A 26,273-nucleotide genomic window follows, 5' to 3' on the forward strand; every position below is an offset into this window, starting at 1 on the left:
ACACACACACACACACACACACACACACACACACACACACACACACACACACACACACACACACACACACACACACACACACACAATCTCTTTACTATTTGCAGATCTGTCAGCGCACATACGAATTTATCAATACGAACTAGCGTATTCAGAAAGAGAAAACAAAATAAATAAAACGAATAAAAGTTTGATTTCGAACAGTAAATAGGAAGTTCATTAGTCCAGAGAATAATTTAATCAAACACTCCACTAGACTCAAAATACTTTTTGACAGTCACGCATTGAAGCTCTCCTCGCCAACGTCTTGGTGAAGATATTCACTGAGTAATGAGCTTTGCTCAGGGTAACAAAAAGTGGGAAACGTTTTATTTGCAGGGGATTAGCATAATCAGTTGAGGTGGCGAAGGAAGACAGAATTATATACGACAGAACGTACTGGCAATCTTGATGAGGGTTTTATTTATTTATTTTTATTTATTTTTGCAAGAGCGACTTACTTTCGGCAATTATACGCTTGACTCATGTTTGGGAACCATCCAAATTTTTATTTATTGGAACTGGAAGTAATTTTAAATTTAGAACAATTTTAATGGTAAAGTGAGCGTGGAATCAGATTGTCGGAACATACTGTCCGAATGTTAGTGACATTTTCGGGACGAAGTGCGCACTTCGGAATGGAGAAAGAGGCCATTGTGAGCTTCGCATTATTACACAAAGGGACCTTCTGTGACTGACAGCTTTGTGTCGAGACGTACAGCACTCTAGCAAATGTGCATGACTTTATTCTAACTCAGAATTTAGACAACCGAACCGTTAATTAAAAATGTCGGAAGGAATATTTTCCAGCAATCCGCTAAAGAAAAGTCGAGGTTTATTAAATGTTTCAACTTTGAAATTATTAATGTTAGCTATGTGATAGATTGTAGCAGCGGTGTTAATAATGCCAATAAAGTTATAGTTTATTTAAATATGAATTCGTTGATTTTAGTAGCACTGAAATTTATAGTTTACATTACTGAATCCGAGTTCATCTGCGTCTACAGAAATCGTCCAAGAAACATTTTTCTTTCCTCAGCAAGGTAAGCTGTAAGTAAACGTTGTCTTTCATTTATTTTTAAATCCTTCTCAATCTCTCAATCAATGGACTGTAAGCCTTCTCAGAGGATTAACATCATATGAGGAAGATGATTGTCATAGTGAATGGGACAGTTGGACTATTTGTAATTTCGGTCGAGATAGCTATGACTACGAGACTAGTAGATTATGTCTGGTAATTTCTTTTGTGTTACTGCCCGTTTGGCTGTTTGAGGTAGTTAAACCCCAAGTTCGTGAGTAAAAAGAGCCTATACCTTCGCATAAGACAAGAAAACTTCTTTCAATTGAACATCTTTTTCATCGCTCTAGATTATTCATTTCCAAGGCCTTTTACAAGATCAACATTGTTTTTTATTTCTACCCCTTGCCGGGTGTGTATTGGAAGAAGAGCGATAGATAATAGCTTGACAACAATGAAAAAACACATTAAAATAGCCATGAGTTAAAGAAGTAGGTATGAAACTTGTATCATATTTGTTATACAATATTAATGCAACTGTGGTATGTTATATATAATGAAAAAAAACGAAATGAAAATGAAGACCAAAAACCAAAAACAACAAAACATTTTTTTACAGCTATATTATAATTTTTATCGATTTTATTACATTTTCCATCTGACTATTGAATGCACTTCGTAAGTTTTTTTCCATTCCATCATCTCTCTCTCTCTCTCTCACTCACACACACCCACCCACACACACACGCACGCACATCACCTCCAAGGAAATTCTGCATGTCTTTAAAATGTGAACGATCTCAGGCATATCATCGATTCTAAGAAGATGGCGTCTTTGTACTGCTACCGAAGTCTCAGAATACCACGTGACACCAAACGGATAGGATATATAAATTGTATATTTGCGTCAGGCAGTATCGGAAAATGTTTTTACAACTCGACGTCTTTCTCATTGTTATTATTGATAATATTTTTAACATTTGCGATATCATTAATTTTCTAGGTTTTTTTTTTTTTAAGAAATTTCTATATAACAGGAAACGGCTCAAGAAACAGCCCTATAAAAACCTCGTTAAACGACTGTAATAGGAAAACATTGAGTGGGTGGTTCAAATAATGCTGAGATATTTACGATTGTCTTTAGATGGGAGATGAAGTTTCATCATCTGGTGGAGATCGCTTACTGGAAATCTAAAGCGGTTCGATTCCATGTTCGATTCTCTAGAGTGGAATTTCCGAATTAAGTGCAAAATAAGTAAAAATATTTAAAAACTGAATAAAATATAATAAATAATTTATTAAAATAAAGAGCCAAAAGGCTGCAATTCTGCGATGCAAAATTATATAAGTGGATATTCGATCCAGTATTATTTCAAAGCCGAATGTAGAATAAATAATTGAAACATCCCCCTAGTCCACACACATGTTTATAATAGATCGTACTACCTTTTGTGAGTAGAAGTCACACACACACACACACACACACACACACACACACACACACACACACACACACACACACACACACACACACACACACACACACACACACACACAACAGATTTTCAATCGAGACAATCCAAAATAGGAAAGTCTAGGTTAGACACTCTCTGAAATCAGCTATCACAACGAGCATGATAAGGCAAATGTCCTTTAAGACCGAGAGTCGAAGAGTGTGCAATTCAGAAAAAGTGAAATGATTGTGATAATTAAAAAAAAAGTGGGTTTAGTTTCTGTTAATAATGGTAGTCATGGTTTAGCTGATTAGAGTTAGAATTGGAATATCGTAACTAAGACCACATATATATTAACAGTTTTCTGAAGTAGATCCGAAAGGTTTGAACTGTTTATCCCCCAGCATAGAATCTCTTTCTCTGACTGACTTTTTGGTCATTAATTTAAGGTAAGTTGAAAACTTGGAAAAGACACGCAGTAAGGAATTCTTTACTAAACCATACGCTGAAATTATTTTATCGAACTTTTCTAGAAATCATATCTCTGCACGATCCAACCACTCCATTTCCTCCAAACAAACATCCAGAAGAATAATGGGAGAAGATTATACTCTACCGGACCAATAAAATGTTACCACTAGGTTTGGTTCAATGTGTTAATAGCTCTACATAATGTCAAATGTAATCATGAAACATCATGAAAAAGTGTACGCTAGGAAAAATGTGAGAAAATAAACAGACTTTGCTCTGGAGCCCAAGAAGGCTTCTATTGTACTTCAAGATTTCAATAAACAGAGTGCCGTTTTGAAATGCAATACCACTCAGTGGTACCTAAGAAACTCGATCTTCTCTGAAGATGTAATTAACCTTACGCATCGACCGGTCGTCTGCTGGTCTAATGACTTTTGGCTATGAGTTACATTTAATATATATTCCTAACGTTCATAAGCATTAGATTATTAATGAAGGTGTGGGCAGAGGATTTAGTTACCGCAGAGCAATCTGACTTCATCGTAGTAGCCTGAACGTTAGCTTTGGACTGTTAAGATTTAGCCAAATTAGGTACTGCATCATGCATTAGATTTTGTCTGTCTGTGTGCAGCCTTTATTCTACACCTTTTGTATTATTGATAACATTGGTGATGTTTTCTTCTGTTGAGAGAAATCATAAACATATTCTGATACCAATTCTATGACTGAGTAATCTACAGAGGTGTGTAGCCGTCCGCGTGAAAAGATTACGCTCAATAACTAGTTTTAAGGACTGTCTTTGCCATTTATTTATAGTGTTTGTCACGTGATTGAGCTGGATTGAATTGGAAATGATAATTAATAGGATTCTCCACAATGTGTATTTAGAAGTAACTTAGTTAACAAATTTCAACACCAATTAAACGAGGCCAGTGAATAGTATAAGAACGTACAAAGTGGAAACAACCAAGCAAACAAGCACTTAATTAAGTTTTCTGGAATTATGTAGAAGTTGTACAAAATACTGTTCTTCATTTTGGTGGTAATAACCAATAACCGAACATTATCCGTTGATTCATCTTTGGAAGTTTTCAGATATTTACTCTTTAACTTATCATTAATCTCATCCCGATTTTTCCCGAATTGTCAAGCCCAATGGTCTGTAATCACCATTGGACCGAACTTAACTTTGTTTCTTATAAATCTAAGTCTGGTAATGATAGAGCTGGAACTCTTCTGGTCACTTTTGCACGGAACATAAAATCTATCATCTGCCTATGAAACCAAAAAAAAAAAAAAAAGAGACCAACTAAGTCACCTTCACTTGAAAAGTCCTTATAAATTTTCCTCACATCCTCGACTACATTTGAATTCAAGTCCTTCCGCCCTATGCTACGCCTACTCTATAATTAAATCTGGACAGTTCAAAATTTGGATGCATATTTCATCATTAATTTTTCTTCAAGAAAGAAAATAAAAGTAAGTAATATTAAGAAGAACGGAATTAGAATTGGAGTATTATTATTTTAAAATGAACTTCATCAGTTTTTATAAGTCACCACATTAAGTGCGGTGATTTTTTGCTGCCTATGACGACGATAATTTTCAATTATTTATCGTGCGTAATCCACATTTTTAAATATAAGTTTATCAAAACCGACAATTGTGTGCTGCATAAGATTCCTTGGCAATGAGCACTCCGTGCATACGTAGTTTATGTAGTTAGCCTGTTTCAAAATTTCAATATTTCTTGATCTAGATCTTGAATGGAATTCCAAAATGGATCACATTTCAAAATAAATGTCCTCAACTCATTCGAACAAACCAGTAAAATGCTATAGTTTACGGCAAAAAACATTAAGATCAATGCGAATATGAAAGCATTGCCATCTGTTACCCTGGATCTCCTCTTAGTCATACACTAAGACGTCACGCCAAAAGAGTGCATTAAATAAAAATACATCTAAAATGTTTTTTGGTGTATTACCTATCCACATTGGAAAAGTAATATAGCAAATTGGATAGGAAAAAAAATCCAAATTTTTTTTTCGTTTTCAAATATAAAATTATATTTTAACTTTTATTTTATTTCAAAAGAATAAATTTTGGATTATTTTATAAATAGACTTAAATTAGAAACATGCTTATTTGAGGAAATTAGAAAGTTCGTTAGCATACTTAAAGTACAGATAATACAATGTTGCATTTCTAAATAAAATAAATAGATTGTAGATAACTGATAACCAATAGAGATGAAATAAAATTAAAAGGTAAAGATAAGACAGAAAGATAATATAAATTGTTATAATAAATTTAAATACAGTATATATAATATAAGAAACGATATTATATTCTTAAGCAATATCGTGTAATGCTAATGAATAACCTTATGGAATAAACAGCATTTCGAAAGAAAACGTTCCAAATCAGTATGCACATCAATTTATTGCAATAAGTTATCAGCAGTTGGGAGTACTTACCATACAGTCTTATCGTGCCCTCGGTTTCTCCTAGCGAGTTTTTGGCCACACATATATAGGATCCGAAGTCATCTGCTTGGAGACTGTGAATCATTAGTTGCATTTGTACCTTATAAAGACCCAAAGATAATAAAGTAGCTTCAAACTTAGAATTAGTGAGAATCATGGCACCGCCTTCTCTGATCCAATACGTTACAGATCGTGGATGGGATTCTAAGTTGCAATCAAGGACGACGTCCGTTCCTAGCGGAGCACCAACTAACTGATTTGGAATCCAAATCATTGGTGGAACTTAAAAGGAAATAAATGAAAAAAAATGAAGTTGCAACAACATTTTCTAGAATAAATGTTAAAAGGCAAATATTTATTTAATTACATGCCAGTAAAATAGCAACAAATATTTAGTATCCTTTCATTGAATTATTTTAATGCTAATATGAAGCTCTTGGGGGCCACGAACATAAAATTCAGATTAATATTTTTCTCCTTAGCGGTGTCTAATGATAATGAGTTTTATCTCATTGACATCAAGTAATAAATCTTTTAAAATGCATTAACAAAAGTAACCTGTTGGTGTTCTGTAGTTGACTATTCGATATGTGGGAATCTAGCGCAAAGAAAAATAAGGAATAAATGAAAAATGAAGACATTTCCGACGTTTTATATAACAATTTTTTAAGTAAATTAGTTTCCAGTATAATTGAAATTAATTTTTCTGTTGGTATCTGATTCCCAAATACTATTAAGTGGACGGATGGATTCTGATGTTTTGCTTCATAATTAGCTTTTGGATTTGTCGCTTACATATGATTGTGATTATGGCTCTCTTACACAAAACTGAATTTTGCATAAAATACTAAAGTGTGCATTTGGGCGACTAATGCGTCTATGATATGCACTATACAACTTCTCCAGGGCAATTCCACACTGCCTTCTCCAGGAGCAACCTAGATGGCAGATGACATTCATTGCTTTGTGAGATCATCAATTTACTTATTGGTGGTCCGAAATGGCAGATGTTATGTTTGGTCTTCAGAGCAGGAGTTTTGGCTTCTGTCTTCATAATCTTCTAATATGAACGACAATTTAACACCAAAAAAGAATAATTATATTGGAGTACAGAGAAGTGGAGAGGATAGATTCATGGGACTGATCATGGGCATTCACCTGGGACTAATCAGAGAAACTAAAGATAGACAAATGCAAGAAATAAAACAACAACTACGTTAGATGGATTTGGGGAGGATAAAAGACATCTTCAAAGATGACATTCCCATTAGTTTGAAGGAGAAAGCTTTCGATTACTGTGTCTTACTTGTACTTGCATATGGTAATGAAACCAGGAACCTAACTCAAATTTTGATTCACAAATTGAAAGTTACCAAGAGAAAAATGGATTGGAGTATGCTTGGTGTGGCTCTTAAAGACAGGTGTACAGGACATCATCATAAGTTACATTATGCATTCAAAATGGAGATGGGCTGGATGCATTGCAAGATTCCACTGATCCAGGTAGAAGAAGAAGGAGAAGAAACATGGCATTTATTTACTATAGACATTGTAGCTGAATGTATACCAGACCTCTCTACTTAATATTCTCGTAAAAATTATTAGCATATTTTATTACATAATTATTTTTTAAGATTTTTTAAATCACAGCCGTTGTGGTGTTTTACCAGAAGCAGATGAACAATACCTGTGTGAATTGTGTCCTGTCACCGATTGAAAAAATATCGTTCAGTATTTTAATAACAAAATGCATAGTATAAGTAGATTATTTCTATAGTTCACAATTGAAACTTATATACTAAATAATTTACTTAAAATACTTTATAATTTACAAAATTTGAATTGTTTGATAAGTTTTAATTATACACCATTTATTTCTTTACATGACTTTTGTATTATTGGTAGGAGATGGAAAATGTATTATTGTGTTACGTTTGTAGCAATCACCATCAATAATTTATATATAGAAATAAGTGTAATTGATTTATAGCACCATAGAAATAAAAATAAAATACTGATGGTCATAAGCTAACATAACAGAAAATTAAACAATGGAAGCATGAAGGGAAAAGGAATTTGTATAGCGCAGCACAGTCTTATTCCTAACCATAGTTGTTGAAAGTTTTGCACTTGGTTATACTATAAATTAAAGATACCAAGAACTTATATATACTTGGTTTAATCCTTTATCCAAGTGTAAGCAGACAAAGTTTGCTCCTGAAGTATCTTCAGGACTGGGGCAACGCGTGGTAAAGGACTTCACATCGCTTGCCTTAGTATCCCATAATGCAAAGCACATCTCCTTGCGGACATGTATAATGCTATGCATTATGGGAAGGGTCACTACCGATACCGGTTTCCCTGTTTAATTGCGTGGTTACCTCTCCCAAAACTCGTGTGATCAGCCAGATCACCCAACAATGAGCGACCATAAACTCAGCGTTGGCTCCCCCACCACCACCAAGGAGAGCCATAATCTCAGAGACAGACAAAACCCTACTCTCAAACAGAGCCGCTCATATCTCTCAGGGAACGGACTGTCCCTTTCTGCGCAAAGCACGTCCGTCAGAGCCAACTATATTCCTAACTATGTTAGGAATTTAGTAAAATTTAGGAAGAGTGTAAAAACACTATGTATATATATATATATAATAATTTAGACGAGTAGTGTTAAGAAAAACAAAACAGCAACCCATCAGAGTTGTTGGGAGTACGGCAATGCAGCATGATTAACAACCTTGCTTTCTTTGTGAGACCATTACATGAACAAAATGTTCTTAGTAGAAGTTTAGTATTTTACTAAAGAACTTTGTATTTAGAAGGGACAGCATGGCCTGCAAGTGCAGATTGTTCTGGCTTCTGGTATTTAATGCACTTTTGAGTTCTTCATGACGAAGAGCTGCAAATCTACCACAACGTACGGAGATTTTGAACAAAGTCAGTTTTCAAGCACAAATGATAGTTTTTTTTCGAAAAATGGTTGCAAATATTAACAACTGGAAATTCAACTCTGAAGAACTACAAACTGTATACTGGTATGAAAAACATTCTGATATTTTAATCTTATCTTTTTTCATCTTCATATGATTATTCCGGGTATCTGAAAGTATTTACTAATTCTAATATTTTACTCCTTGCTGAGGGTTCTCCTTCAAAAGCTATTATTTTTGTTCTATATATTACATTAAAAAATTCAGCTGACGCCGCCTTTTATTCCCCTATAGAGAATAGGCGAGGCCGTTTTAGAGCCTTTCTAAAAGATTTCTTTCTTTTAGAGCCTTTTGGAGACCGAGGAGACAGTTCAGTCTTCACCAGTAGCCAATCAGAGATAGCTGGTATAAGACTATCACTAATTATACACAGCACCGGTGAAGATATGCGGCTGACAAGTGCCGCCATCTCGTGGTCCCTAATCCTATCACTATGTTCTGTCTGAAAGCAGTGTGGGTTCTATGGTCGAGTTTCTTGAGTTTACGGGACGAAAAACCCGAGTTTCCAGGACATATATTTTTAATATATGTGTCATGGAATAAATCTTTTTCGTATTCCTCTTGATATGTCTTTTCAATTTGCTACTTATTCTAATTTGACTGCTATTTTATTTATTATTTTTTTTTGCATATTTCTTGAAGTGACTGTACAAAATTGTTAGGACGCTTTTCATTTATGAACCATGTTCACGCATATGGCAGTTTTAGGGTGTTCACGCATATGACAGTTTTAGCAATACGGCATCGTTTCTCACTGCATCTCTCTCTCTCTCTCTCTCTCTCTGTTTTGGCGTTACACTGTCAATAATAAACTGTTTATAACTATTATTTTATTTTATTGTTGTTAAGAATGGCAAATAAAATTCAAAGTAAGGGTTCTGTTGCTTTCAGTGAAAAGAAGAGGACGATGCTTAAACCTATTACATTAGATATTAAGATTAAAAGGATTAAATTTAGTGACCTACTAAACACTGAGATAGGTCACTCTAAACTTATCTAGCACTTCTGTCGTAAGTAGTAACTATAGTTATCTGTAAACGTGAAATCTTATTGCCGAAATGGAAAAACTTTTAACTTGAATCTTGTAACAAATCAATTTTGCAACTTTTTTTCCCTTTTTCGATTTTGTTTATCACTTTTAGCCATCTTGGTTTGAATTAAATATTTTGCTATCACTGCATGATGATCAATTAGGAATCTGCGAAGTATTTCTAATCTCTCACAGGGTTTGATGAAGATTATCCTTTAGCTTAAGAGATTCTGTTCCTCCAAATATCCCTGTCGATCCTGAATACATTGCGTTGTTGATCAGAAATCGTTATAATAAAAATTATAATAAATTTCAAGGGTATTGAAATAACCTTGAGATTTTATGTACTAGCATTCTGTAAACTCCAACCAAAAAAAAAGTAAATATTTGCTTTTATGGAAATAAAAGGTCAGCAGAAATTATAGTTGAAGAAATTTCCGAAGTTTTAATTCCCATACTCTGTAGTTTATTTCTAAAGTAATAATTCATGTTTATCTAATTACAATAATTTTTCTAGTTTTTACAGGTACGTATTTTACAGGCACGTATTCATATTAAATTAGGCTTCGTGTTCGCCTGTTTTTACAGTTAGCGTTTCGAGTAGTTATATTACACATTTATGCGCCCAAGTATCTACTGTAACCAAATGACAGTACATTTAGGACATCTGGCACTTGTTAGCAAAAGCATGGCACGTGTCTCATCATGAATCCTTTGGAAAGAATACTTCCATGCGTTCCATGTATATGAATTTTCATTCAAATCGTCCACATTTTAAGCCAAACGATACAGTGTTATTAAGCCTAAATCTTTAAGCTAATCAGAGTTTCTTTTTTTTTTTTTTTTGAGAAATTCTATAATTCAAGTGAGAATCATATACCCTGGTAAAACAAATGTGCTTTAATTTCATAATCCTTATTATTCTTTGCCAGCTCGAGATATTCTAAGCTTGAGTACCTTCATATGCACCACTCACAGTGTTCCAGTCGTACATCACCACAGTCAGCACATATTTACAGAGTTCCAAGAATTAGCTCCCATTTCTATCACTGCAGTGACAAACTGCCAAATATCTTTTGACGAGATATTACTCAGAATTCAAATGAACATTACATAGAATAAACCCTCGAACTGCAGCTAGAATAGCTAGAATATTCGAGTACAATTTGAAGTAGAGTTTCAATTTATAATAACGGAATAATATTTTACAAGTTTTCTCTCAGTCACGATGCAGTAGAATGTTAAAATTTATTTGCATTTCTGCTGTGGTAACCTTCATTTGTATCCCATTTGATATTCGTTAACATTCTTCAAATAATCGACAGACAAAGGATCGCATTGACTCATCTCAGCTCCAATATTACTCAATCCACTGCCATTTTAGGGATCATCTGTAAGATGACTATCTCTTGGAAATGTTCTCCATGTTCTTCAAGACGTAGAGTGAGTTACTTCTAAACCAGTGCACTAATTGCTCCCAAATTGCTATTTAGAAATAAACGACTACCAACGATGATTCCCTTATAAAGTTTCCTTTTCAAAATACGCTATTCTGCATACAACTCTTTCTGATTCTTATTTTTCTGCTTTCGATTTTTTTTTCTCGCACACTGTTTTCCAGTGGTAAGCGATGCCAGTGTTAATGGTGCTGTTAAATCTGAAATTGGAAGACTTAAAAATTAGCCCGATAACAATATAACAAATGACATAGAAAATTAAATAGATTTCCCTCCTGCCACATTAGAAAATCTAGGAACGATAATACTTCATCATTTTGTTTGCATCATATTTAGTGTTATAAAAGAAAGTAAAGCCTGTGCTTGCGTCTTCGGGGAAAGATTACACTATGATTTGTATGACACTCGTTTTGCATGCGTTCCGAATCAAAGTACAGGAGAAAAACAGAATTTTTCTCCTGTACTTTGTGGCTTCTATATATTCTGATCAGCTATAACCAGTACATAAATTGGATCCTTGAACACTTCGCATTGTTGGACTCCATGAAAGAGCATTTTCTTGGAGAAGTACTCTTTTAGCCATTCACTTCTTTAAATGATGTGACTGCAAATCTACGACTTAGAGAAACGTTTTCTATCGCTTGGAAAACTTTGCTTTCTCTCAGACTTTTCTCCTTATGCTCAAAACTCATGGCAATAATCCACAAAAACGAAAACACTCAAAATTATAACGTCACTGAGGCCTTAATAAAAATAAATCCACTTTGTGGATTGTTATCAAAGATAACGTATGGATTTGACTTCAGGAATATTAATATCATTCAAATAATTAATATTATGATATATATGAAGTGATACCGATTCAAAATAATTAATTTATGTGTGCAGAAGTGGATGAAATAAAAAGTATCAAAGGCTTATAGTTCGGATCAAAATGATCTTTTAGAAAGGCTAATTTTACGAAATTATATAGTGACCAAAAAATTGGGACTGTGTGATATAACTAACAAAACTATAAATATAACAAAACAAACAAAGAGTATAAAATTAACTCTTTTAGTCAAAGAAGGAAGTCGACTTACTCAGGCTAAATGACCAAACTTTAATTTAGTCATGATGGGGAGAATAGTACTTGGTCATCAGGTCACATAGAGGATAGTAAGTGAAAGAATACAAAATTCAAGCATTTAGAATGATGATAATAACAATGGCAAGAATATTTTACAATGTGGATTCGGATTCTTCTTTGTGAATGTCTTTTGATGTCAGGTGATTTTCGTTGTCTGGTTTGAGACCACCACTCTCCTTATTGGAGATCTGAAGTAGCTTGACAATACTTTGGATGACGGATCCTAGATTATCTAACCCCTGAACTTAGCAATACGTTAAAAATATGTGATATAGATTTCCAACATTTCGGATGGGACTGATTTATAATATCGACATCCAAACTTCAACATTAAAAAGGGAATTTTGTTGTCATGCCAACAATCAACTTTCGAATCCCCATAACTAAGGAACTTCGTTTCGTATCGAAAACGTAAGTCAGAGAAGTAAAGAAAAATTAAGTTGGGGGATCGGCACAACAACAATAGGTCCTTGGAAGATCGACTTGAATAGCAAGGGCAACAAAACTGCTTTCGAAGAGGATTTATTGAAAACTGTCGGATCTACTGCAGTTAGTTTTTCCTGAGAAAGGTCATCATTTGGCTCTATCTGCCTGATCCAAACGAACTATCGGTGAAATATTAGAACGCATCAGGAGAATCGGCTGTATATCTATTCCAAAAATTATTGTGGTCTAATAATTTACATGAGCACAAATTACACGGTTACTGTTATTGATGAAGAACACACTTACTTGCAGTAAGCGAAAAGCACTACAGAACTAAGCGATTAGTTAATGGATTTTCAGATGCATATTGAAAGCCTAAGGCAAGTTTGACGGATTACCTGAATCAACTTATGTGACAAATAAGTTATGACTAATATATGTCCGAGATTAATTATCAACACCATCTTTGCACTATATATATATATATATATATAAAAGTATAATGGATCTTATGAAACATAAGATCCGTTATATAAATAATTTCATGAAATATAAATTCATGAACTTATAGAAATATAATTCTATATCCAAGTTCAATACTTCTTTAAAATGATTTTAATTCAGAAGCTCTGTTTATTTAATAAATCTCTGTAAAGCTACCAAAGGTTATAGTTCAAATGTCTAGTTAAAAATGCAATTTTGTGCATATACATTTATTTTTGACAACTGCCGATAAAGTATTTCCTGGTATTCAAAAAATCATCAACAATAGGGTTGTTTATTTCCATGTCTTTTTCATTTTGATTAATTTTTTTCCTCCACCCCAACAAAGTTTTCCATTTTCAACTACCAGACATTTCTAGTTAAAAGTGAAGAGGTGAAATTAATGACTACAAATCAATCAAATCGCGGACAAGCGCGCACTGCAGCTGTATCGATTGGTGAATCAAGCATAATGATTATAAAAGTCGCGCAGACTAAAATAAATAAAAAAAGAGAGAAATTTCGGTGGATTTTGAATATGACTAATAATGGGCATTCTTGCCGATTCAGGTAAGATGCAAGGATAGTCCAATACGAAATAATAACGAAAGTAGTTGTGGAAAGGTATGTTTTTCAAAAAATTCCATTTAAACATATTTTAATGGAAATTCTAACCGACCAATTCGAATTGTTCTTTAATCAGAATCTAATATAGCAATATTTGCTTACAAGGATCACTGTCTGTATTTGTATTTTGGAGCTTATTGGGTAATCTAATACAATGCTTTCTTTAGGTTTGGCATTCGTAATCTTAAATTATGTTTTTCAAAAAATTCCATTTAAACATATTTTAATGGAAATTCTAACCGACCAATTCGAATTGTTCTTTAATCAGAATCTAATATAGCAATATTTGCTTACAAGGATCACTGTCTGTATTTGTATTTTGGAGCTTATTGGGTAATCTAATACAATGCTTTCTTTAGGTTTGGCATTCGTAATCTTAAATTATGTTTTTCAAAAAATTCCATTTAAACATATTTTAATGGAAATTCTAACCGACCAATTCGAATTGTTCTTTAATCAGAATCTAATATAGCAATATTTGCTTACAAGGATCACTGTCTGTATTTGTATTTTGGAGCTTATTGGGTAATCTAATACAATGCTTTCTTTAGGTTTGGCATTCGTAATCTTAAATTATGTTTTTCAAAAAATTCCATTTAAACATATTTTAATGGAAATTCTAACCGACCAATTCGAATTGTTCTTTAATCAGAATCTAATATAGCAATATTTGCTTACAAGGATCACTGTCTGTATTTGTATTTTGGAGCTTATTGGGTAATCTAATACAATGCTTTCTTTAGGTTTGGCATTCGTAATCTTAAATTATGTTTTTCAAAAAATTCCATTTAAACATATTTTAATGGAAATTCTAACCGACCAATTCGAATTGTTCTTTAATCAGAATCTAATATAGCAATATTTGCTTACAAGGATCACTGTCTGTATTTGTATTTTGGAGCTTATTGGGTAATCTAATACAATGCTTTCTTTAGGTTTGGCATTCGTAATCTTAAATTATGTTTTTCAAAAAATTCCATTTAAACATATTTTAATGGAAATTCTAACCGACCAATTCGAATTGTTCTTTAATCAGAATCTAATATAGCAATATTTGCTTACAAGGATCACTGTCTGTATTTGTATTTTGGAGCTTATTGGGTAATCTAATACAATGCTTTCTTTAGGTTTGGCATTCGTAATCTTAAATTATGTTTTTCAAAAAATTCCATTTAAACATATTTTAATGGAAATTCTAACCGACCAATTCGAATTGTTCTTTAATCAGAATCTAATATAGCAATATTTGCTTACAAGGATCACTGTCTGTATTTGTATTTTGGAGCTTATTGGGTAATCTAATACAATGCTTTCTTTAGGTTTGGCATTCGTAATCTTAAATTATGTTTTTCAAAAAATTCCATTTAAACATATTTTAATGGAAATTCTAACCGACCAATTCGAATTGTTCTTTAATCAGAATCTAATATAGCAATATTTGCTTACAAGGATCACTGTCTGTATTTGTATTTTGGAGCTTATTGGGTAATCTAATACAATGCTTTCTTTAGGTTTGGCATTCGTAATCTTAAATTATGTTTTTCAAAAAATTCCATTTAAACATATTTTAATGGAAATTCTAACCGACCAATTCGAATTGTTCTTTAATCAGAATCTAATATAGCAATATTTGCTTACAAGGATCACTGTCTGTATTTGTATTTTGGAGCTTATTGGGTAATCTAATACAATGCTTTCTTTAGGTTTGGCATTCGTAATCTTAAATTATGTTTTTCAAAAAATTCCATTTAAACATATTTTAATGGAAATTCTAACCGACCAATTCGAATTGTTCTTTAATCAGAATCTAATATAGCAATATTTGCTTACAAGGATCACTGTCTGTATTTGTATTTTGGAGCTTATTGGGTAATCTAATACAATGCTTTCTTTAGGTTTGGCATTCGTAATCTTAAATTATGTTTTTCAAAAAATTCCATTTAAACATATTTTAATGGAAATTCTAACCGACCAATTCGAATTGTTCTTTAATCAGAATCTAATATAGCAATATTTGCTTACAAGGATCACTGTCTGTATTTGTATTTTGGAGCTTATTGGGTAATCTAATACAATGCTTTCTTTAGGTTTGGCATTCGTAATCTTAAATTATGTTTTTCAAAAAATTCCATTTAAACATATTTTAATGGAAATTCTAACCGACCAATTCGAATTGTTCTTTAATCAGAATCTAATATAGCAATATTTGCTTACAAGGATCACTGTCTGTATTTGTATTTTGGAGCTTATTGGGTAATCTAATACAATGCTTTCTTTAGGTTTGGCATTCGTAATCTTAAATTTTGAATGAACAACCTATCCACAAATGTGGAACTTGAATATTAAGTCAGTTATTTTTCCCTTTGATGAATTACGTCAAAGCATGAAGTGAAGGGGTTCTAAAAAAGGCACAAAACCTTTGGAAAATAGTTCATTTCAGGTCTCCAAAGCGAAGACTCTAGAAATCTTCAACCCACGCTCATTTAACTGATTTAGACGTAGATGCAAACATTCTATAAAAATAGTAAAATTGACATTAAAACATAAAGCAGTTGATCCCGATGCATCATGGCTTTCATCTAAGACCAGTTATTCAGAAAAGTTGTCCCGGATTTAAAATGTTTCGATGCATAAATGATTCTTTTCTAAAATGACCCCGAAACAGACATAAAACTTTAACTAATGTTTTCGTTGAGATTATAATTAAAGTAAGAAATACAAGATGGGCACTTTAACTGCACATTTTCCATCTTCGCAATAACTTTAGCGCGTGTTTGTTCAATTCTTTGTTTGCATTGAATTTAAGACTTTAACCTACTTCGAAATGACGAAGGTGGTTGTCTACTTAAGAATTGTCACTACCATCTGCTCGAAGATCGATTTCGGTATTCAACCCATCTTCGGAATGCTTGATGTTATTTCTGCTTAATTTAATTTCGTACTAAGAACCTTCTACGAAATTTCTGAGCAACAAGACAGTACAAATATCACCGTGAATACGTTTTCTCTTCCACTTGGCAGAAATGGTTTAAAAGTCTAATCCAGATTTCAACAATAAAACTTTATATAGAAAGAAGGAAAGAAATAGTATGGATGAAGGTAAAAATGACTAAGCATCTTATTCGTACAGCGCTGACTGGACAAAAATATAATTATTTTTATTGACATTTGCCTCTACCGTTTTTAATTAATATGACTTTGATACTATTAGTTATTACCATTTACTCAGTGTCTGCGTCGCCATTAACTCGCATTTTTCTGACATATTTTATCCATGCTGACTAGAAACGCATTAATCTTTACAGATAACGAAGGTTCACCGAAATCCATTTCCAAAACTATTTGTGCTAAACAAGTGAGGGGCTACTCCTTTGGAAATGAGAAAGGCGTTGAGAGATTTATTTTTATTTATATTTGATCTTTGCTTGCACAGCGCTAGACCGTCAGGAGAAAGACTTTTATAAGTTTCATTGTAGTCGTCGATTACCGTAACTTTTTCTATGCCATTTTCAGCCTGAGTTAGTCGATCTTTGAGACGAAAGGTAAGGTTATTTTCTTCTGGTATATATATATATATATATATATATATATATATATATATATATATATGGGGTAGCGGTTCATATTCATATTGGTCCAGTGGTTTTAAACTGCCCAAAAGGCGAGGCAGGGTCTGTGCTGAGACAGTAGCACCCAGAAACCAGCAGAGCTGTGATTGGTTATTGTGTCAACCAATCCAACTGAACGTTGGCATTTGTCACGAGTTGCTGTTTTTGTTTTCTGAGTTTCATCTGAACACGTGTTTAGGACACTGTATACACACCACTGTTTTTAAAAATCGTATCAAAATTAAAATTATCCGTGTCTCATTCTAGTATTTGCCAATGATAATCTAATCTCACCACGAAGCGTAAACTCCTTGGGCTTCTCACATAAACGGCGCGCGTGAAGCTACTGTCATTTGACCTTTACGCTTTCCATATTTAAAATTATATTCATCGATAAATGAAAGTATTCCAAGTTATCCTACAATTAATTGCATTGGACAAATTAAGATGAGCGTAAATGCGCTATGCATTCTTTCACGCATCAATAAAAATGCAATCATACGGACAAATTGACGTAAACTTTGTAGTAGTGAGGGGTTGCATAAGCCACACGACAGCACATCCTACTGAAATGGACACGCGACGCCACTGATATGTATAGTGTTAGGGCTACTGACCACGAGATGGCAGTAATCGTCTTCAGCAGTCGCTTTTCGAAATGCCGTGAGATCATCGATAGTCTTGGAACAACTATCAGTGACGGCTAAAAGTTAGTTAGGACTAAAACCTCGACTGCACCCTTTGGGGAATAAAAGGCGTTAGGGGATTTATTTTGTTACATATTACCTTTCGACCAACGAAAGAAACTATTCTTTCGTTGGTCGAAACAAAACGAAACAAAACCACCAACATTAATAAACAAACAGTGTTTTGATCTTAACTGATTTTGTTTTCTGATCTTCAAACTCATCTGACAATATAGGTAAACGCTCATTGGTCAAACGGGATCATTCCTCAAAACACGCTCACGTGAGTGAAAAATCACACCTTTATTCAGGAAGTATTACTCTTCCACCATTTCTTGTTCGGCATCTTCTTTACCAGTTCCCATATGACGCTTCCTCTTAGTTTCTTTTGGAAATACACAAAATAATGAAAATTAATACTGGCAGTTCCTGATTGTATAAGACATACCATTATTCAAGGAGCACGCCCGACTTAAAGTCACTCAGTAAGATATTAATATGATAGAATTAATGGAAAATTATTACTCGGCTGAAATTAGATGCAGAACTATATGAAAGTCAAAATTTATTAACCAAAGTAATAACTCTAACAGCACACTGAAATCCAATAAACCAAATCCACTTTAATGCTTGTCGCGACTCAGTTATTTTAGTGATTTTATGGAATATTTTTCGAAGAGTAGAACGAAAAGTATTCAGTATGTGGTACGCAGAAAATAAATAAGAAACGTTTTATTATTCGAATGCCTTTTTTTTTTTTTTTTTTAAGGGAGAGACACGTATGGAGTGCCTATATCTTGAACCTGCTTATTGATCCCTCACCAACATTCAGTGACTGAATATGTGATTTTTTTTTACTCCAAGTATATCTTGCTGGCAATCAAGTTTCATAACGATTCTCTTTCTGATATCGATTTTTATTATATTCTCATCGAAGGCTAAACCTTTGTTTGGTTGCAATTACGGATTTCATTCCTTTCTCTAAAGATATTTTATTAATTTGAAGTTTACTTATTTTATACCGAAGTCTACAGACTGTACATATCTCCAATATTTTACTTATTTTTCTACAAGAGCGCTCAACGTTGTGGGTGTTGCTTATTTTACCTGCCCTGACTTCAATATAATTCAAAATGTAGAATTTACGTGAATAAGATTAAAGCCATCCGATGAGCACATGTTACGAGGGTGTACTGAAAAGTTGTGACCATCTCCATGGTGGAATTAAGGCTGAACCATGTAACCTACACATTATTCTACATATTCCCCACGAAATGTTGTACAATTGTTACAACGCTGCTGTATCATTTACAATCCTCTGAGAAAAAAGTCTTTCCCTCGTTGCACAAACCAGTCCTCAGCGGCAGATATGACTTCATCATATGTGGTAAATTTTGTTCCTTTCAAGTGTTTCTTTAAATTTAAGAATTGGAAATAGATGGATCCGGATCCTGCGCATACAGCGATAGTGTGAGCAGATGATGCTCACACTGTCTCTGCTACAGCAATAGATTCACATTTTGAGGTACGTGATAAAGATTACACCATCCACATCTCAAAAGCAATGGCAAGAACCTTCGCTGTTGACGCTTGGATTCAGAATTTCTTTGGACGTGGAGAACCTTTCTCTCTCAACTCCACTGATTGTTGTTTGGTCTCTGGGTCATAATGATGAAGCTATGTTTCATCAATAGTCACAATAAGACAAACATTTGCACCAGATTTATCAAATGACCCCAAATCCCTTGAGATGACAGCACACGTCCTCTCTGTTTTGGTTGGCATTCAAACATTTAGGAAGCCACTTCGCTAGAGCTTCTGCATGTCCAGATGTTATGGATAATAACCCCAACTCGTTCCCTGGATATCTCCAGAGTCTTTGCAATGTATGTTTTTGGCTGGCATTCGTCTATCATCAAGGATTATGGCATGCACTGCATCGATGTTTTCAGGTGTGATCGCTGTGGAAGGTTTCTTGACCTGGGAGGCATCTGTTGTATTAGGATGCCCAGTTTTAATCCTGTCCACCCATCTGGAACTGATGGATATGCTGGGATACAGTCCCTTAAAGTCTCACATAAAGTATAGCGAATATCAGTTGCGAACTTTTTTTGCAACACAAAAAACGTGATGACGACTCGTACCTCTGTGTCTTCGAATTTCTTCAAACCTCTCACATCTTCTTATATATCTTAAAAGAAAAAGAAAATATTACAATTTGATGAAATATGGGGTTAAAGGGTTTTAAGATATGTTCTGTCTTGTGTTTATATCAGTTGCTATCTAGTTATCTAGGTGTTTATCAGAATTTTACAATCTCCCTCGTATGCCTGCTAATCAATCGATTTATTTATTTTTTTGCAGAAGAAAAATTCAAGCGAATCAGTGATGAAGCAGGAAATATTTTTCGCGTCGCATTCAGTCATCCTAAAGATGCTACTTCGTAGGCCGCACAGAAACTTCTAGAAATGTAATAAATTACATTTCTAGAAGATATTAAGTGATCAACTTAAAATCAAAATTATTATTTTCAAGTAAATTATATAAAATAAATTATATTAACAATTATAAGTAGTATGCATTGTCTCCTCAAAAGCCAACCAGTCTAACATAGTACAGGACTGATACCTTAAATCGGGGGTCGCAAACTGGCGGCCCGCTTAGGCTTCGTATCCGGCCCCCGACCTTAATGATTTCTTTTCTAAAAATCAATGTTTCTAACATCCTGCAAGGATTAAAACAGAAAAAAAATTCAAACTTCTTAATGTTTTATGACAGCTTTAAACAAAAGTAAAACTTATTACTACAATTCTTTGTACCCTGTTTCTATCATCAAATGTTGGCAACACTGCATGGAAGTTACTTGTCACGCAGCCATTTTAAGCCACGTGATACAATGTCAATAAGTTACAGGTTACCATTATAATATGATAGTGTGTTAGTAAAAAGTTACCTCAATAACTTATATTTTTTCCCCCATAACAATGTCTGAATTTAAAGTTAAAAAAAGAAAAAATAGATCAAGAAGGCAGAACTTTTCAAGAAAAGTGGGAGAAGGCATATTTCTTTGTGGAAGTCAAAAACATTCCAACATGTTTGATATGTAGACAAAGTGTCTACATATCAAACATGTTGAATATAACCTTTCATATATATGAAAGAATATTACCTAAAACAAACCATAAGAACTATGATAAGGATACAGAAAAGCTGCGTGATGACAAACTTAAAGATTTTAAAAATGAACTGAAGTTTCAACAGAGGATATTTTCGAATGTTATCACAACAAGGGATGTTCCTGTTAAATGCACTTACGTCATAAGTGAAAAAATTGCTCAGGCGTCGAAACCTTTTGCCAATGGAGAATTTATTAAAAATTGAATTTTAAGTGCAGTCGAAATCATATGTCCGGAAAAAAAGCAAGCATTTCAAAGTATAAGCCTATCAGGAAATACAGTTGCCGAGCGTGTTGAAGATATAGCAGAGACCTTCCAAGATATATTACGTGAAAAAAATAGAGTTTTGGAGCGTTTTCCATTGCAGTTGACGAATGTACAGAAGTTATTAATCCTTCCCAGTTAGCAATATTTACTCGTGGCGTTGATGACGATATGAATGTGACTGAAGAACTATTGGATATAGTGCCTGTGTCAGGAACAACGATAGGAATTGACTTATATTTGTGTATTGAGAAAAGTCTTGAAAATGCTCAAGCAGACTGGTCAAAATTAATAAGTATGACTCCACATGAGGCTCCTTCTACGGTTGATGTTAACGTCGGACTTATTACAAATGAAAAAGGAAATGTTGTGCAAGGACAAACTTAAACCGTTTCATCACATAATACACCAGGAGTCACTTTGTGCTGAAAAACTAAAGATGGAACACCTCATGAGTGTAGTAATTAAAACAGTAAACTGAATACGCTCTCATGCCTTGAATCATCGACAATTCAATGCTTTGTTGGACGAATTTACAATACAAAAAAGATTAAATATTTTATTATACGGAGGTTAGGCGTCGTTTTAAAACGATTTTTTGAACTCTTAAAAGAAATTGATATGTTAACTTCATCCAAAGGAAAATTGACTCCTCAGCTCACCGACTAAGAAGATTGGTGCAAAGACTTGGCCTTTTTAGTTGACATAACAAGCCACTTAAACACTTTAACACTTTAAATACTGCTCTACAAGGACGTGAATAGTTGATATGTATGAGGTATAATTCAATTAAGTTATTTCTGGCAAAACTCTATCTTTGGCAAACCCAATTGGCAAAGAATAATTTAGCCCACTTTCCTACACTTAAATCGATTTCTCGAAATAATAATGATGCTGAAAAGTACATTCCTCAAATTGAAGAATTGAAAATTGAATTTGAAAGAAAAAAATTTTCCGAGATCAACCAGTTTGAAAATGAATTATTATTATTCAGTTCACCTTTTTTAATTAATATTGAATATGTTGACGAAGAATTACAAATGGAAGTAATTGAACTCCAGTGCAATACTGAACTAAAAAATAAATATAACGAAATGTTGTCAATCTTTGGAATCACCACTTATGTATGTGAGCAATTATTTTCGATTATGAAACATAATAAGTCAAAGTTCCCCTCACTGATAAAAGATTCTAGATTAAATGCAATACTCCATATTGCACCGTGAAACGAAAAAGCAGATATTGACATGTTAGTACAGAGGAAAAGATGTCAGGTTTCAGGATCAAAATCAACTTAAAAAAAGGACTCGTAGATAAAAATCTTTATTTTTGTAAGTCAAAATTATGTACTTGAATAATTTTCTTAAAGTATGAATAAAATGTAATTGAACGTATATTTTCTAAACTTGTGATATTTTTAAATTTTACAAATAAAAATGGTTACAAATTTAAAAGGTGGTGTAACTGTTTACGTAAGTCGTAAAAGCCCGGCAGCAAAATGGCCTTTGTTAGAGACTTTTTTTCTTTTTTTAGTTTATGTTTTGATTCACAGAATAATATTGAATACGGCCCGCGTCTGACATACATCTAATTGACTGGCCCTTTGCTGCGTTTGAGTTTGAGACTTCTATCTTAAATTATCCTTAAACTCCTTAAAAGGACTGACTTAAAGGGGCGAAGCAAGAATGCTTTTCATCTTCCCCGTTATCTGTAGAGGACAGTGTAGGGATAAGGTGTTGTTGAGCTATATAAAGCTCTGATCATGGCAGGAGGGTACCGCATCTCACGGTCGATTGGCTCTCATCTCTCCAACCCACCAATTCCCCTATCTTAAATGATCCTTATAGTCCTTATAAGGACTGGCTTAAAGGGGCGAAGCAAGAATGCTTTTCATCTTCCCCATTATCTGTAGAGGACAGTGTAAGGATAAGGTGTTATTGAGCTATTAAAGCTCTGATCATGGTAAGAGGGTAACAGCAATAGCCGAGCCTCAGTTAAAACTTTTTTGGCTACAGCATTGCCATATTTAAAGGTAAAGAAAGCCGTCTCTAAAAATTCGGACGATCCCTAGGCCACTAACTCGTTGGCGAAAGACCGTCCATCTCAGCGTTGGCTCCACTCAGTGATGGCCTTCCATCCACACGCCACCACTGAGCAGAACCGCTCAAATTCCGAAGAAAATCATTCACCGACAAAGCCCCTCAGCGGGCCGTGCCAGAGAACACTTCCCCGGATACTCAAATTGCTCCCCTAAGGCAAAAACCTTAAGAGAGTGTACTCATAACTCTAGAATCTCAGCGCCCAAGGGGGTAACAGTAACAGCCGAACCTCAGTTAATCTTCATTGGTACAGCATTGCCATCCATTACCCTCCAAGGGTATTAATCTCCGCATCTCGTCTTGATGATGATGCTGATAATGAATCTGTACAATTTTGATATAAAACGTTTAAAGGTTTGTAAGGACTTTTTCAATTTTTAAAATATTTACTAATATTTGCAATTTTTAAATTTTAAATTAAGTTTAAAATTATTATTTTTATCATAAATTAAATAATTTAAAAAAATAATATAAAAGATAAAAGTAAGTATAAAAACAATATTTGTATCAAATTTCAAATAATTAACTTTTTTTTTTTTGTTTGGATACAGCACATTGATAAATAAACTACAACAGGCATGTTTTAAAAGCCCTCCTGTATGAAAGATTATTTATTATGATGTAATTGAAACCATGAAGATACAGTTAAGTACTTATGCATTGTAAATGAGAGCCTAAACTTTTACTGTAACGGTAAGAATAGAATCCATTCAATATAATACAAAGTAAATTCGGAAAACAATGTACATAAAAATGCTAAAACTAGAATGAAAATTGGACAGCACAGATCCGTAAGCGAATGAATGATTCGTAGAAGTGGTCAGAAATTAGTAATGATGGACATTTGCCATTCGTAGAGAGGTGCCCTTTAGGCATACGTAGAAAAGAATTTTTGCAAGTCGGTTTATGAATGCGATCTTAGATCGTGTGTCGCTCCGTTGAAATCCGACGAATTCGCATCGCTGCGACCATTTCATTACCTTCTTTTATTTCCCCGAATATTTCCGGTGTTTCACAAAATAACGATTTTCTTTATTTTCATGGGATTCGCTAAGGAAAACATCACGTTTGTAAGGAGAGCTCGTTTATGACAGGAGTCCCAAAGAAAACCCACAGAGAGTGCAGCTTCGGAATCCCTCTATTTTCGGTAATAACACGAGAAACGTACCCATTCCAGGCGAAATGTCTTGATCGATAAAATTGCCTCCTCCGCCAGAGATATTCTTTGCGACACAGTAATAGGCAGTGGGAGATCGCGCTGATGCTGCCTTTATCAATCCCTTCAATCTCGGCCTCTGTCATCCCTCCTCAGCGATCACAATGAGGCATAACCGAGTATCCATTAACACAGAACAGAATAAGTGCAAACAGACCAGATCCTCTTTTCCACGAACGTAATCCAGATCGTTATTAATCAGATTCGTTTAAGGTAATGGTATCAGGCACAAAGAAAGAAGGACAGAAGAAAAAAAAAGAAGATTTTTTTTCCTGTTGGGGTTCCTTAGAATATGAGCACGCTAGTGTACCATTGAACAACTGGCAAACTATTGGGATTTATCGTTACATTTATCACATGTCTTCCATTCATCACGTGTTCAGTTGACTCAGCGTGATCTGACCACCGAGAGTTTATTTATATGGAATGTGGCGATCATTGGAATAACCAAGCTTTGTCTGAGCTCACATTCAGCCACCGAACAAAACCTTTCTTGATTCACAGTTGACTGCAAATTTTACAGACGAAACTGATGCAGTAGTTGTTGGCAACCCGTGTAGAGTTTTACTATCGATTGCCGGTTAAAAAGTTCGTGGCTTATTGTATCTTCATAAGTTAATGCTCTTTGCTTAGATATGTTTCAAATTCTGTGCCGCTGTCATCGGAACAGAATATGACATCGTATTTGTCTGTCCTTTCAGGTGATTGTTACCAGTTTTGACAACATATAAATCATATTTAAATTGCTAGGAAAGTTTTGGGACGAGTTGTGCTTCACCAACATATTCATACAAAATATTATAGCAAAAATGTGTGACCTTTCTTGCTATAATATTTAGCAAAGATTAATTTCGGAAGCTTACAGACACACTCCTTATAACTAAGAATGCTTTTCGCTAAACATTGAAGCACACAAAACAGACAAGGCTTCTGGTGGTAAATATATTTACTATATTATTATTGGTTTTGTTTTAATTGAGATCTAATATCGCTATTCTTAGCATATTACTGCTTTTGATCTTAGCTAGGTTTGTTTAAATACTTTTAATCGGAATAAATCTGATAGGTCGCAAATTTAATAATATTTAGAAGTTGGGTCGATTTCTGACCGAGTCGAGAACGTTTTTATTAGAATTTCTTTCTAAAATATTCAAGCTAATGCAATTACTTTTCATTGTTCTTCATTACAACATCCTTTTTTCATCCTACGATACGCAAGTCTCCTTTTCAGTCATAAACGCACTGTTTTTGTCTCTCTTTATTACTCTTTGTAGTTTCTTTCAACTGAGTCGAAGTGGCCGTGAACAGCTGTTGACATCTTCCTGACTCTGTCAATATATATCATCCTCAGGCATCGATTTAGTTATTAGGAATGTTCCAAACTACACATAATTTTTCCAACTTTGCCATAAAACCCTCAGTTACAGGACCAATTTTGAATTTCGTCATCACTTTAGATTTTCTCAATGTGCCTACGCAGAACGCCATACCCTCTACTTTCCTGTTGTATATCATTATAAATTAAACCGATGTTTATGACTACAGCGTCATACTGCCGTAATTGGTACTGGTTATTTGAAAAATAAATGAACCAGCTTTATTAAAAAACTACAC

The 26,273-nt window shown here is 33.9% G+C and overlaps 1 protein-coding gene across 1 annotated transcript in view; it reads right to left on the reverse strand.

Moving 5' to 3' along the window:
* Positions 1-26,273, reverse strand: part of LOC150092932 (protein CEPU-1-like) — a 268,908-nt gene that overhangs the window by 38,491 nt on the left and 204,144 nt on the right. The window contains exon 6 of the mRNA XM_090413398.1: positions 5,460-5,750. Coding sequence (XP_090269524.1) covers positions 5,460-5,750 — 291 coding nt within the window. The remainder of the gene's footprint in view (positions 1-5,459; positions 5,751-26,273) is intronic.

This window comes from Typopeltis vanoorti, chromosome 24 (genome assembly GCF_054136105.1).
Source record: "Typopeltis vanoorti isolate ZY-2024b chromosome 24, IOZ_Tvanoo_1.0, whole genome shotgun sequence".
NCBI lineage: Eukaryota > Metazoa > Arthropoda > Arachnida > Uropygi > Thelyphonidae > Typopeltis > Typopeltis vanoorti.